This window comes from Schistocerca gregaria, chromosome 7 (assembly GCF_023897955.1).
Source record: "Schistocerca gregaria isolate iqSchGreg1 chromosome 7, iqSchGreg1.2, whole genome shotgun sequence".
NCBI lineage: Eukaryota > Metazoa > Arthropoda > Insecta > Orthoptera > Acrididae > Schistocerca > Schistocerca gregaria.
The window spans coordinates 110263233-110274020 of NC_064926.1; the positions used below are offsets into that span (position 1 = coordinate 110263233).

The 10788-nt window shown below is 41.8% G+C and overlaps 1 protein-coding gene across 1 annotated transcript in view; it reads left to right on the forward strand.

Moving 5' to 3' along the window:
• The window catches only part of LOC126281678 (myogenesis-regulating glycosidase-like), a 32813-nt gene extending 25818 nt beyond the window's left edge, over positions 1 to 6995 (forward strand). The window contains exons 5-7 of the mRNA XM_049980843.1: positions 2112 to 2268; positions 5134 to 5325; positions 5437 to 6995. Coding sequence (XP_049836800.1) covers positions 2112 to 2268; positions 5134 to 5325; positions 5437 to 5564 — 477 coding nt within the window. The 3' untranslated portion in view covers positions 5565 to 6995. The remainder of the gene's footprint in view (positions 1 to 2111; positions 2269 to 5133; positions 5326 to 5436) is intronic.
• The last annotated feature ends 3793 nt before the right edge of the window (positions 6996 to 10788 follow it).

Sequence of the window (10788 nt, forward strand, 5' to 3'; positions counted from 1 at the left end):
CAGCCATCCACGCAGTTCTTGTTCCCAAACAACGATGAAATTTTTATGGATGACGACGCGCCACATCACCGGGCAACAATTGTTCGCGATCGCTATGAAGATCATTCTGGCAAATCGAGCTGATTATTTGGGGACCCAGATCGCACGAAATGAATCCCATTGCACATTTATGGAACATGATCGAGAGGTCAATTCTTCTTGCATCGGTAAGGCTTCCGTAATTATGGACATGTATAGAGACAACATTGCTCAATATTTGTGCAGGAGGCCTCCAACAACTTTTTGAGTCCGTGTCACTTAGAGATGCAGCACTACGCCGGGAAAAAGGAGGTCCGACACGATATTATGAGGTTTTCCTTGACTTTAGTTATCTCAGCGTATAACGTCTTTAAGAGCGACCTCTCGTCCTCATCAAAATGTTATGTTATTTTAAAAAAAACAGAATGAATTATAGTATGTCCATTATAATTATCCGGGCTGTTATGCCGTGGTCGGTTTATGAATTCTGATTCAATTCCTAATGTTTCGTCTCCGACTGCGGGAGACATCTTCAAGGGGGTCCGTAGCTCGATGGAAGGTCCAACACACCCACTGGCTCGCTACTGACTGCCGCTAAATTCCGTGTCCGCGCGCTCCCGCGCCGCGACGTGACGTCACGTGTTTTGAAAACGTCACTGCAATTGGCCTCTGTCCGTCGCCGTCGATCGCCGTTGCCATCACCCAGTGTTGGACGGGTGGATGTTCTTTAACACCGGCATCCATATACCGTTTAATTTCACGCCCTCCTCTTTTCTATTGAAATTATTAGGGTGTCCAGCGATTTCGATTGCCTCCCGGTAGAGCGTTTCGCAATATCCGTTTGTGGCCGTTAGTACGAGCGTCTCCTCCTGGCTGGAAAGCATATTCCGCAAAAGCTGATCGCTCCGTTTCTTCTCTTCTACAATTGCCCCTGTGCTCTTATAAACGTTTAGAAACAGTTCTTTTAGTGGTACCCACATAAACATCTCCACAGCTGCATGGGATCCTATACATTCCAGCTTTTTCCAATGGTTTGCGAGCGTCCTTGGCAGGCTTAAGGTATTCCTGTATCTTCCTGGTGGGCTTGTAAATTACGGTAGTATTCCGCTTCGTCAAGATCCTCCCTATTCTTTCCGTTACATTTTTAACAAACAGCAGGAAAACCTTAGATTTTGCAGTAGCCTGTACGTCACTATGATTTCTACGTAGCTGTCTCGACGCACGTTTTATTTCGGCGGACGTTCTTCATTAGTGCATTGTGGAGATGTTCCATCTCAACGTCGAGCAAATCAGGCTCACAGATATTTCTAGCTCTGTCCGCTAACGTCTTGATAACACCCTGCTTCTGTTGTGGGTGGTGGTTCAAACCGCGGTGCAAGTAACGGTCCGTGTGCGTGGGTTTGCGGTATACTAAGTGGCCCAAACTACCATTTTCGTTTGTAAAAACAAGAACATCAAGGAAATGTAATTTGCCGTCTAACTCCTCCTCCATTGTAAACTGAATTATCGAGTTTATATTATTCAGATGTTCGTGGAACCGGCTTAGTTCCTCCCTGCCATGTCTCCACAGCACAAACGTGTCATCCACGTATCGGAAACATACATTTGGTCTTTTTGCTGGCAGTACCAAAAGAAGTTTGCAATTACGGGACTTAGCCCATAGCCACGCCATCCGTTTGCTGATAAAATTGTTCGTTCCACTTCAAGTATGTGGTTGTCAAACAACACTTAAACAGTTCTGAAATATCGGCAGGAAAAATTCGATCCAGCTGTTCCAATACATCATTAAGTGGAACCCCGATAATTATAATTGACATGATATTCCCGGCCGTGAAAGTCTACATTTTAGAATTATAGTCTGACAAGTATTTCAAGCAAACATAGCATTGTACCTGATAAGTTTATTGTAAATAGTTTGTAGGCATGTTCCACTCCGTGTAATGAAAGAATTATGTTATTCAGAAGGCTTAATCGCAACACGGTCTACAGTTCCTGTTACCCACTCTTTTTTCTGTGATAACTGCACTCTACTTTACTCTGTGGAGTTTGGGTGAATTGGCCAGCGAGTTCATGGAGTGTCGGCGCTGTTGCAGACGGTGGAGCTTAGCCGTCAGCTGGTAGCACTGCACGCACAGTACGCCCCGCGCATCGTGGAGCTGATGAGGAAGGCGGCAGATGATGGCAGCCCTGTCAACCCTCCAATCTGGTGGGTCGACCCCACCGACGACACGGCCCTCGCCATAAACTCAGGTATGTAGGTCGAGGCTTCCCTCTCTGACGCTGTGTGTGTTTGTGTGTTCATCCTACTGTTACAGTTTCTCACCTCAGATACTTCTTATGACTTCTTGTAATGTCATACGTTTACCCATCATCTTAGAACGAAATTTAATTTTGTATCCTGCCTGGTAGGCGGAGCTTGGGTCTTCTCCTGTAAACTGAAGGGTAGGCCAAATGTAGGAATCTAGGAGGAGCAGGTGAGGTAGAACTCTCGGTACTGTAGTGTGAATTTAAATCACCTTTACTTTAGCAAGAAGATGAATACATCACTTTTCACTGAGGAGCACGTAGGTGCGAAGCCGGATCTCTCACGCTCCAAGAAGTTACACAGGCAAAATCTGTAGTGGCTCGTCTCCTAGGTACTGGCAAAAGTAAAGCTGCGAGGACGGGGCATGAGTCGTGCTTGGATACCTCAGCTGGTGCAGCACTTGCTCGCGAAAGGCAAAGGTCCCGAGTTCAAGTCTCGGTCCGTCACACAGTTTTGATGTGCTAGGAAGTTTCTAGTTTCATTCTCAGTTATCTTCTGTAGGCTCAATTGTATGCGCGTTGCGAATGAGAGAATATGAACATTTCGTGCTTGGTTTTTGAAGGTCGGATATAGAATTACGGGTTCTACGCTAGGAGCAACCGAATCATCCCCAACTTTATCAGCACATGTAAATCCAGAATATGAAATTATGCCATTCCCTGTGACTTATGCAGAGATTGTGAATCAAGCAGAGCATAGGAATGTTTGGCGTTAACCTCAAATTAAGGAAACAATGACGATTCCAATAACACTACCAAAAACTGAAATTCAGCATAGTGGACTGCATAGTCTGCCACATTGGATTGGTACATACAAATGAACAAATAAGTTGTATCGAGATACCACTACGTGCCTGGCACTTTCATACTGCTCTTCTCTTACCAAGAGACTCGACTATGCAGACGGTTGTGACATGTGCCGTTTTCAACAATTTATCGGACTGTTAAATTAACCAAAACAAATTCTACAAGTATAACAACAACACAAAACAGTGATCCGTCATCGAATCAACTATTAAATACAATAATAAGATAAAAAAACAACTGAAATAACTTCCTACTAATCTCTGCCAGAGACTTCTCCGATATACGAAGCCTAATCCAGAGATCAGCGTGAAAATCCAAGCCGGGCTGCCAGGCGGGAGCTATCCAAGTCTGCTGGCGGTAGATGAACTGCCAATGTGCGGCCGAGCGCCGGCCTTTATAGCGCTTCGGTGGATGAGTACCTCGGAACTATTTTCCATCACGTGGTGTGACGTTTGAAAATAGTTCTGGGATCTTCAGCGACCTCTTCCGTATGTTTATGTGGGCCGGTAGTGGCCCCTGGCGGCCGCTGGTGTCTTTGCTCTGGTGTTGTTGTTGTGTTTGTTGCTGTGGCCGCTCATCAATATTGCCTGTCGGTTGTGTAGTGCTTCGGTGTGCCTGCGAGGCGGGCAACCCGCAGCTACAGGCTGTCAGTTTCGTTGTTGATACTCTAGGCGCCGTGATGTCTGGTGGAGAAGGCCACAGCATTTTGTTTCTAGCTATTGGCTCTGTTTTTATTGATCAGTACAGCACTTCATACAGGACACTTTAGAAGAGTGTTAAGCTCTTACTTAGACAATGTTTCTTATCCTTCAGTGAATTTACATAGATTGCACGTGTCCCTGGTCATCATCTTCCAGAATCGATTCCCAACGCCGCATAAATGTTACATGTACCGGAGGCCTTAACTTGCTCAGTTATTCTTCTGTCCCTTTTGTGAGTCAGAGGCGTGCGTGTCTAACTCAACGTCAGGAGGACCAGCGGCTTGAGGGAGACGAAGCAACGTGTGTTACGTGATCCTGAGCACCAGTGAGACTACCGGAATTACCCCCAATAGTAGGAGATACGTTATAATCAACTGAGCACCGTTGTAGCAATCATGTACAGGTAGTTTTTAATGAGTACAAAAGTTATCATCACTAATCGATAAAACTATAATCATCTCAGCAGAAATATGACTCAAATTGTACTTCAGCCCTTCCTGGTACCATTTATACGACAAAATGTCGTTGCAGTTACGTAGTTCGATTTGTTGATGCGCCTTATTCATAAACTTTAATAAAGAGCTGATACTCACTATTTGCCTTACTGCAGATTTAATGTATCATCGCAACAAGTGTTTTATTTCACTAACAATTTAAGTGGTTCTTAAGGTAATACAGATTCTAATTGAATTTCGTTCTACTCACTGATAACTTTTTTATGTCAGCACATGAAAAACTGGATATCTACTTTGTTCACGCCCTGTGACTTATGTAATGGTGCTGAAGGAGGCAGAGCACAGGAAGCAACCTCAAATTAAAGATGTTGATGAAGTCCCATACTCCTTGACAGAGCGTAGGGGGAACGAAGCGGGAGACCTGCACTGCCGTACTAGCCAAGGTCCTAGTGGAGGTGGTTTTGCCATTGCCTTCCTCCGACCTTAATGGGGGATGAATGATGATGATGATGATGATGATGATGATGATGATAACACCCAGACATCTCGAGGCAGATGAAAATCCCTGACCCCACCGGGCATCGAACTCAGGGATCCGTACTCGGGAAACGAGAACGCTAACGCGAGACCACGAGCTGCGGATAAAATAAAATTAGTAATCAACTAAGAGAACATCAAAAATTGGATTTCAGCATATTAGACTGCATAGTTTGAGACACTGGACTGGTAAATGCGACGGGAGACATATGTTATTTTGTGCCTTCACTATGTCAGACATTTCTACACCGCTCTTTTGGTGCGTTGGTGCTTTGCAAACGTTTGTGACGTGTTCCGTGTTTTCCGTGCAGAGTTCCTGCTGGGAGAGGACCTGTTGGTGGCGCCGGTGCTGGAGGAGGGCGCAGCCAGCCGTGACATCTACCTGCCCAGGGGCAACTGGAGGGACGAGGCGGACCCAAAACACCCAGTCATAGAGGGCCCCGTCTGGCTCACCAACTACTCCGCTCCACTCAGCGTCCTGCCTTACTTCACCCGAGCCTCTGGTATGCAGGCCTCATAGATCACAACAGTATGCCTAACATGAGGAATACAGACTCTTATGAAATGTAACAGCGATGCTGTAAGTTTCCTAATAAACTCATTTCGTCTTTCAGGTCTCCCTGACGCCACTGGAGGTTCCTCACAGATTCGACTGTTCACTCCTGCAACAGGTTCCAGTTGGGCAAGCAGTACTGTACTTTTGTACGTTTCTTCACTTGCCTTCCGCCGATTGCTTACATAATTTGCTTCTCGTTCACCTTCAATAATGTCTTACAAACGTCAACTCTTGCCTTTAAAATAATGCTTACAGTTACTTGGACATTTTGAATGACGTGAGCATTGGTCCTGAAATACATTTTGTATATTGTTATATTTTGAGTCCAAGTAATAACAATATTTTGGTACATTCTAAACAGCAGACTCATTACAATTTAACTTCAATAACTGAACGTAGAAATATAATTATAGGAAGATATTATTGAATATTGTAAGACACTGGGCAATAGGCTATAATACATAATAAAAAATATTAGTGAAGTCGTTTCTCATAATCCTATGTAGTAATTTTCTGTTGTTATCCATCCATGAGGACGCCATTCATTCCTTAAATTTTTTTTCAAAGAGTCAGATACAACTCATAAATTCTTGGTAATGGAGAAACGTGGTTTCCTTTCCACCAGGAATAAAGTTCATACTTGTTATATAGAAGGCAAACCTTTAAACAAACACGCCAGTATGAGAGTTAAAGATTTCATGGTTCCTCTGAACTGCCTTGAGACTCAAGGCAAGTTCCATACTCCAATCAAGGATTCTTCCACTTTATCCCACATGTCTTTTATTCTCTACAACTATTCATCTACTGTCTCGTGTCCATGTCACTGAAAGAGAAAAGTAAATCCGTTTTTAATTATAGTTGATAGAGTATTTACAATTACCACTGATCTCTTTATAGATGTTGTTCTTGTCATAATACTGTAATTATTTTTAAATTATTATTATTGTTACTGTAGTGACCATATATATACATGTAACCAGTGTATACTAATGTGTCAATTCTGAGAGGTCTGAAATGCTTAGTTTGCACATATTTGTCGTGTATAGACATTGATCTGATATAGGAGCTGCCAAAAGTCTCCAGTATGAGCAGTTTGAGTTAACATGAATAATAAACACATATACCAACTGCATATTCTAATTCACATTAATAGCACTATGCAGGGAATAATGACAGAAACCACTCATATATTCTATTTGAATATTTATCGGATTTATATGAATGTGCATATGGATGCGTCTGTATAGCTGTGTTATAGAAAATTGTTTCACAACATTCAATATGTAATTATAAGTACGTATGATACAGAGCTAGAAAACAACACATTCAAAGCACGCAGAATTCCAATAGAGTGGTACAGCGTGGTACCAATTCATTTACCATTGCAATATGATGTAAAAATAGTGCATTAAAACTTATCACTAGTTTTGTATATATCATGACTGGTATCAGCTCAAAATTTTATTGAAGTTGCTATCAGAATTGGAACACTTGAAAACATTTAAGGTAATTTCATTGATTTTGCTATGGCATTTCTGATATCTCTAATTTGAGTGCTGTTTTATGTCGTTTTATTTGATTCTAAGGAAATAAGAAGAGTATTTTCTCTATAGCCAATTCAATATCATTCTTCGATTTTCCTACTTCAAGCACGCTATTTAACCTCAGCACTCAGTTTCTTCGAGAATCACATAAACTCTGTGTGTGCGTCATGTGTAGATCCAGCAGTTTATGTCTGTTACATTCTTATTCTGAAGCTGTTTTTCTAATTTTTATTTTATTTTCTCATTTTGCTGATATTTCCATTGTTTATTGTTATAAATTAATTAGGAATTTGATATACAAAGTTACTCGATTGTTACACTTAAATAATTCATGAAAAAATTATAAGATAATTATTATGTGGAATGCTGTGCCACTTTTTTTCTTATACAAATCATTAAACAAAATTATAGAATAAATCTTACATAAAACATTCAAAGTTTTTTCACCCAAGTGTTCATTTCAATAGCTCACAATTTTGCTTCACAGAACGACCAAGACATTTATTACAAAGAATTTTCACATCAAATGATTATTACATACAAAGTCACCACAGCCATAACATGTTCAATTTGTTTTCCTTGAACACTAGACACATTTAGTTCTCTTCCTCCCCATCCCCTTCAGTATCAGAATCTTATCAGATGTTAAAAACCACTTGAGTTTACTATACCTACTTTGGCCTTAGTTCTTTTCCGTGGGTTCTGATTCTTCTACCTTTTTTGAGTGGTGCTATTTCGTTAGCAAGGGCTATTGCAAAGTGCCTTCTTGCTCTGTTCTTTTTTCGTGCGTAGAGGTTACGTTCCAGTAAAGATACTTGCCATATCTCAAAAAATAGCACTATCCCATCTCCTACTAGTCCATTTAATTGAATATTGCCTTGCTATCATGTCAACATTGCCTCCTCCAGATTCTATGCTGTTGTAGAATAAAATAACCTCTGGCTTTTTCTTCTCATCTGCATTAGTGTCAAATGTTCCAGGTAGAGTAAACGCTAGAATTACTGCTTTATTTTTATTTGGAACGTATGGTACCATCAGCGTGTTATCAGCGAGCTGTAAAATAGTGAAAAATTCTTCTCTATCCCTGGATGACAACATTTCTTTCGGTATTATGTCTTCTTAAAACGTGAAAGAGGAAAAGAATATGACGCTACAACTTATCTTACTTTTTCATCCCTTCATCGTTACAGCTCGTGTTATATAAGTACCTGCAACCGACTATATTTTTCCGAATTTCATCAAAACAATTGTTATGCTGGCTACTTCTCCTCGTTTACATCTCAGCACGTCGCAGCATCCTTGAGGGAATGGTTTCGATTCCTCTTTCCTTCGTTCAATTGACGTTTCCAACATGTTTTTTAACAATAGAGAATAGAGAATAGCTACACCTTAAATATCTTCCTGCTTTACAAGTATACAGGGTAAACATCAATAAAACCGACAAACTGCTGGGACGGATTCCTGACTGGAAAAGGAAGAACAAAGGTCCTGTGAAGTTGTGTCAGTAAATGTATCGTTGCTGCGGTAGACGGCGCTGTGGAATGACAGTTCCTCTGACCACGTGCCGGGTGTTCCCCATGCAGGCTGTGTGATTGACGCAGCGCACTGTAAGCAGCAGAATGGCCCGGTAATCATGTCGGGAACGAGACGAGGTGGTGTTTGTGTACGGTGGAGCAGATGGAAACGGTCGAGAGGCAACACGGATGTAACAAAACAAGAACCCTCATAGACACCAACAACATCACAGATAATTTCATGCCCTTTTTGAGCGTTTGTGTTATCATGGGTCCTCTCAGACAGAGGAAAGTTCACGGAGGTGGCGTACACCAGATTTGATTGAGACGTACCCTAGGACAAGGTCCAGGCAAATGGCCCGCCACCACGGTGTTAGTCAAAGTATGATGATGTGGATCTCGCATGACAACCGCTATCATCCGTATCACATGCAACGAGTGCAAGGACTGTCAGCAGCGAATTTCCCTCTATGGGAGGATTTTGTCAGTGGTTTTTACACGAGGCCATCACAATTATGGGATTTCTGCCGTAAGTCTTACTTACCGACGAAGTAACCTTTACCAGAACTGGCGTCATAAATCTGCATAATCGCAATCTGTGGACTAAAGACAATCTTCGGGGAATGCTTTAGGCGTCTCGTCAATATCGGTCAATGTGTGGGCAGGGATTTTTGCGACCACACCCTTGGACCGGTTTTTATTCCAGAGCGCCTTGACGGAGGATTTCCTACGAAATATTCTGCCCGGCCTACTTCAGAATGTGCATTTGGCAGTACGGCAGCTTGTGTGGTTTCTGTATGACGGACCACCATTCCACTTCCACATTACAGTTCGTCGACATCTCAACAACATCATTTCTGGATACTGGGTGGAGCTCAGAGGACCTGTTGCATGGCGTACTAGATCAGCGAACTTGAACCCCTGGGATTCTTACCGCTGAGAGAATCTGAAAAGCTTTGTGTATGCTGAACCGGTTCATCAGCGTGTCCGTGTCGCCTGTGACACTATTCGAACAGAGTCCACGACGTGCAAATGAGTGCGGAAACGCATGCTGCGACAAGTGAACGCGGGCACTGCGTCCCTTGGAGTCGACTTTGAACACCTGTTGCCACGAGAATGGGATGCAACTCTGCTCTGTGTTCCGAAACGATGTGTTGTCATTGGGCGGCCACTCTCCATTTACGGATACATATTCATAGCACGTCTTTCCTGCATTTCCAGTCAGGGATCAGGCCCTGCAGTTTGGCAGTTTATTAATATTTATCCTGTATACATCTCACCTACGTAGCTTAGGATGAGTGTCCTTACACAGCATGTATTGTTAATAAACTTTATCCTTCCAACAAACACTAATTCAGAAAAAAGCTTAAGAAATACACGTTAGTAGCGTAAAACTTCTTCTAAATTATCATTCTGTTTACACTCTTTACAAAAACAACACACTTCAAATAAAGAACATACATGTCTATCAGTACTGGCAAGTACACACCCATCCGTATCATTGAAATCCAATTTGAAATCTTCACCGCTGTACTAATGACAAGTTAAATATTTATCGTACTTAGGTTTACGATCACTGTGTACTTTAGCAAGCTCACTCGAATACCAAAGTTCTCCCTTAAAGGCTTCATTGACCTCACACTCTGTCTTAAAATTGTTCTGGTACTGGGAACCCCATTCTAATTCATCCCACAAGTTTTGGAACTCTTAGGTTTCTTCTACATCCTCTACATAATTAGGCGTAGCGATGGGAGATTCAACTTTTTCTTGTAATTAGTGCTCCACTAACTCACGTAGCCGTTCCTCCAAACTGGTCAACGTGTTTCGTTAAATTTTTTTTCACGCTGTAGCACCGCTACCACGTCCTCCTGTACCTGAGGTTTCAGCATTTAATATTTTAAGTCCCCGTGTTGTGTTTTAAACTGCTCATTCAGTTCAGTTTGTTTCTTACTAAATCACCCTGTTTATTTATTTCAGTCCGTAACTCCTTAGGCAAATTCGAAATATTGCCCCCTTGTGTATTAATGGCAGTAGTTAAATCTTTCTCAGTGGCTTTAATCTAGGTCATCAACTCCTCTAATTTTGCAAATTCGGGAGTTACAATCCCTTCCATGCTCGTCAATATTGACCAAAGTAATATTTATTTTTTGAATTCTTTTAATGACGATGCTTCGCGTAGACCCTTCTAGAACAATTGTAACGTCACAATAGGTTTCGTTACATAGTTAAAAGCAGTGTTATGTTGCTATCAGCTGATAGACATTATCAGCATATATTCAATTACTTTACATAATTAATGAACAGTGAAATAATCTCAGCCCCAAATTACATGAATGTAGAAACAATTATGGA